This window comes from Gadus macrocephalus, chromosome 9, assembly GCF_031168955.1.
Source record: "Gadus macrocephalus chromosome 9, ASM3116895v1".
NCBI lineage: Eukaryota > Metazoa > Chordata > Actinopteri > Gadiformes > Gadidae > Gadus > Gadus macrocephalus.
In genome coordinates this window covers 2,116,608-2,121,205 of record NC_082390.1, presented here as the reverse complement: position 1 = coordinate 2,121,205, position 4,598 = coordinate 2,116,608, and the positions used below count along the sequence as shown (strand labels likewise).

The window sequence follows — 4,598 nt, the reverse complement described above, 5'->3', positions numbered from 1 at the left end:
ACTACTGGACCTACCACGGCTCCCTGACCACGCCCCCTCTGACGGAGGCCGTCACCTGGATCGTCATGAAGCAGCACATCGAAGTCAGCCACGACCAGGTAGCCTGCGGGACTGTTTTCAGCCGTCTGTTTCTTTACCGTAGCCGTCGGCTCTGGTTGTGTCAGGGCACAAGTGGCTCGGTGGTGAACTACTTGGGGAGTCCCCTTTTCGTTGGGTTGTCCGAAATGTAAATAATCTGGTTCACCACATAGTGCACTACTTTATACCCATAATGCACCATAACATAGCCATAACCTTTCTCCTTCTCATCACCCCGGAGTCTTGGGCCTTGGGGTCATTTGGCGAGCATAGGGGTTCCACACAATATCAATGGTAAAACGTGGTTAACATGGATTAAATAAACTTAATTGTTGAAATTGAATATGTTATTAAGAATCTGTTTGCTAAGGCTCTAGACACTAGTGTACTATGTGATTGGGCACGCCATCAGAGGACTGTTTGTGGTGTACAGGCAGAATAAGTGATTCTTTGTCTGATTCACAACGGGACTATCCAACCAAATGGGGAAGGATAAATAAGTTCACACAACATTTTTGTGTTTCCAGAGACGGATTTAAAGGTTTCGGGCTAATCCTAAACCTTTGCTGTTGGGGATCAGCCATGAACTGTTGTGCCCACAGACTCCTCCTCGTCTGATGCTGGTTCTGTTTCCTCAGACCATAGTACAGGCTCTCCTCTCCAGTCTGGTGCTGGTTCTGTTTCCTCAGACCATAGTACAGGCTCTCCTCTACAGTCTGGTGCTGGTTCTGTTTCCTCAGACCATAGTACAGGCTCTCCTCTCCAGTCTGGTGCTGGTTCTGTTTCCTCAGACCATAGTACAGGCTGTCCTCTACAGTCTGGTGCTGGTTCTGTTTCCTCAGACCATAGTACAGGCTCTCCTCCTCGTCTGATGCTGGTTCTGTTTCCTCAGACCATAGTACAGGCTCTCCTCTACAGTCTGATGCTGGTTATGTTTCCTCAGACCATAGTACAGGCTCTCCTCTACAGTCTGGTGCTGGTTCTGTTTCCTCAGACCATAGTACAGGCTCTCCTCTACAGTCTGGTGCTGGTTCTGTTTCCTCAGACCATAGTACAGGCTCTCCTCTACAGTCTGATGCTGGTTATGTTTCCTCAGACCATAGTACAGGCTCTCCTCTACAGTCTGGTGCTGGTTCTGTTTCCTCAGACCATAGTACAGGCTCTCCTCTACAGTCTGGTGCTGGTTCTGTTTCTTCAGACCATAGTACAGGCTGTCCTCTACAGTCTGGTGCTGGTTCTGTTTCCTCAGACCATAGTACAGGCTGTCCTCTACAGTCTGGTGCTGGTTCTGTTTCCTCAGACCATAGTACAGGCTGTCCTCTACAGTCTGGTGCTGGTTCTGTTTCCTCAGACCATAGTACAGGCTGTCCTCTACAGTCTGGTGCTGGTTCTGTTTCCTCAGACCATAGTACAGGCTGTCCTCTACAGTCTGGTGCTGGTTCTGTTTCCTCAGACCATAGTACAGGCTGTCCTCTCCAGTCTGGTGCTGGTTCTGTTTCCTCAGACCATAGTACAGGCTCTCCTCTACAGTCTGGTGCTGGTTCTGTTTCCTCAGACCATAGTACAGGCTCTCCTCTACAGTCTGGTGCTGGTTCTGTTTCCTCAGACCATAGTACAGGCTCTCCTCTCCAGTCTGGTGCTGGTTCTGTTTCCTCAGACCATAGTACAGGCTCTCCTCTACAGTCTGGTGCTGGTTCTGTTTCCTAAGTGGCCGCTGGGCGGGCGGGTTCGACCACATGCCTGCTAACCGACATTCCCAGCCCTGCTGCAGCCCCAGAGCGAGACCTCTTGTTCTCTTTTAGTCTCTCCAGCGCTTTCCGCATTCTCTGGCTCAATCTATGCTTTCCCCCCCCCCCCCCCCCCCCGTAGCTGGCAGTGTTCCGGAGCCTTCTGTTTACGTCTGCTGAGGAGGAGGTGCAGAAAGGCATGGTCAACAACTTCCGCGTGCAGCAGCCTCTGCGAGGCCGACCAATCCGCTCCTCCTTCTCACCCTTCCTGACCGGGGAAGAGCCCGCCCTCTGACCTGGAAGAGCCCGCCCTCTGACCTGGAAGAGCCCGCCCTCTGACCTGGAAGCGACCGCCCTCTGACCTGGAAGAGCCCGCCCCTCTGACCTGGAAGAGCCCGCCCCTCTGACCTGGAAGAGCCCGCCCTCTGATTTGGAAGAGCCGCCCTCTGACCTGGAAGAGCCCGCCCTCTGACAGGCTGCGCTCACCCAAACAGTCACCCAGAGAAGCCCCCCCCCCCCCCCCCATTCACACAGACACTCTTTGATGCTACACTTTGACAGACTTCCGGACAGATCTTTGGCCAACACACACACACACACACACACACACACACACACACACACACACACACACACACACACACACACACACACACACACACACACACACACACACACACACACACACACACACACACACACACACACACACACACACACACACACACACACACACACACACACACACACACCACTGTACAAGTGCCGTTGTCTTCGTCCCGTGATAGACCGTGGCCACAGCCCTGAGAGGAGAGGAAGCAGCAGTGACGCGTTGGAGGCTGGATCAGGTTGGAGACTTGGAGTCTCGTAGCAAGGTCATATATGAGACTGCTGTAGTGAAGAGGTTTTTAAGGATCTAGGGTTTTATTGTTTTCTGCTGGTTTTAAAAATATATAGGAGTTTAAATGCAGACTCTCATAGTCTGTATAGCACATGAACTCAAAAAATAACACATATATATGTTTTTTGCATATGTATAAGTTTTGTTTTCCCTTACTAATCAAAGAATAGCTGGGTGTTTTTAATATGGGTAAAATCGATTCTTAAAGCATTCTAGGTTGTATGCCTCCAGGTATGATAGGAGACTGATTAATTCATTTGATTTGCAAGATTTGTTTTAAACAGGAACCGGATAGCGCCATCTGCTGGTCAGTCACCACTGCAGGTTGCGTCCTAAATTCGGGAATGTGATTCTAAAACATTAATGAAAGCAATTTCATGCTGCTACCTGTATATTATACAATGCCCAAGAGATTTTAAACTGATTAACTGATAGGAAAGTTTGGGTTTTCCTATAGAGATAGTTATACTGACGTTTTAAAAACAGCATTTAAGCACTTGTAATGGTTGTTTCGTTGTGTGATATTTTTATTTTTTTATTTGTCGTGTAGTGCTTGTTTTGAATTATAGAATGTTTTCATTTTAATTTTTAAGCTGTTACAAAAAGATTTTAGGAATGTCTACATATTCCTCTTTGAGGATATCTTTCTGGAGTATGTGTTTGTGTGTCTGCATTAAACCAGATGGGTTATGTTAACCATGTTACTATGCACACAAGCACGTGAGGTTAATGTAACACCGTCATGCCTGACCGCGGTTTGGAGGATAGAAGGGAACCAGTTTATATCATGATGTGTGTTCAGAATGTTGCTGATTGTACAATTTACAATGTTTTCCTGTGTGACTTACACTGTGCAAGGCTCAACAAAACATATCTGCATTATGAAGCATTACCCCCTCCCTCCCATGCATACACACACTGACCCCCAGTGATGGAGGTCATAAAAGTAATAATAAAAGTGATGGCACTGTTTTTGCATCACGCCATGGGCAATTTTCAGGTATTGCTAGGATATTTGTGCAATAAAAGTTTTGCAGCATGCTATCTGACTTCTACAGCCAAGCCTTCAGCCTCTGGAGTACTTAACCCAGTAGCACTGCTCTGGCCACAGCAGTTTGACGTTTGAAACTAGCTTTAATAATGCAGAGATGCTGTTGAAACCTGCCTGGCACCCAACCTACTGCTGTCCAGGTTACTGGAACACTGCCTTTAACAAGAGGAACATGGCCAATCTTAACGTATGATACTCGCTTCCTTTTCCACCACCCTTTTCTCTCCCCTGCACTGTTGCCCAACAGGGGTGTTGTGTGGTCATTTTTTCTGTTTTGTCGTTTGTTGGTGTCGTGGTTAACGGTGTACAGTTGAAAATGGGTGATGTTTGACCTTGACCACTTGCCACCCAACAGATAGAGAACTATGTTACTCTCACTTGCAGTGGATGACGGTTCAACTGTAATGAACACAACCTTTCTTTCTAGTGCAGCTTGGTCTTCGACATAATCAAACAAATGACCATGACAGGTACAACCCTGGTCACGTTCTATGCAGCTTATTTGTTTCCCGGGGGTCTTTTAGAGGGGTCTGTCCGGCCCTGAGGCGTTGAGAGGCAGCGGTGTTCTGTTCGTTGATCTCAAGCTTCAGCAGAGAGGAAGGGGGGGCCGGCCACTAGTCTAACAATAACGCCAAGCCCTGGGCCCCCTTGTGTAATACTTCATCTCCATATAAAAAGAGGAACCTCTCAAGCCTGTGTGGTCATGCTTAACAGATAGAACGGAGGGACCCAGGGCTAACGGGGGTTCAATGTTGACGCTTTGGAAGGGCGGGGCCATTCTGGAGGGGCCCTGAAGGGGGCTGTTCTGGGTTCGGTTTGAGGTGGTGGCACTAACATTTGT

The 4,598-nt window shown here is 48.3% G+C and overlaps 1 protein-coding gene across 3 annotated transcripts in view; it reads left to right on the top strand.

The window, feature by feature from the left end:
* Window positions 1–3,747, top strand: part of ca5a (carbonic anhydrase Va) — an 11,662-nt gene extending 7,915 nt beyond the window's left edge. Inside the window, exons 6-8 of one of the 3 annotated variants that reach the window (XR_009527174.1) lie at window positions 1–98; window positions 1,948–2,167; window positions 2,257–3,747. The exon at window positions 1–98 is cut by the window's left edge and continues 61 nt beyond it. Coding sequence is in view for 2 of the 3 variants with exons in the window: in XM_060060195.1 (XP_059916178.1) it covers window positions 1–98; window positions 1,948–2,100 (251 nt within the window). In the remaining variant the exon portion in view is untranslated. Of the gene's footprint in view, window positions 99–1,947; window positions 2,168–2,256 lie in introns of those variants that run through there. The other 2 variants (XM_060060195.1, XM_060060196.1) reach the window with 2 other exon arrangements.
* Window positions 3,748–4,598: the final 851 nt, after the last annotated feature.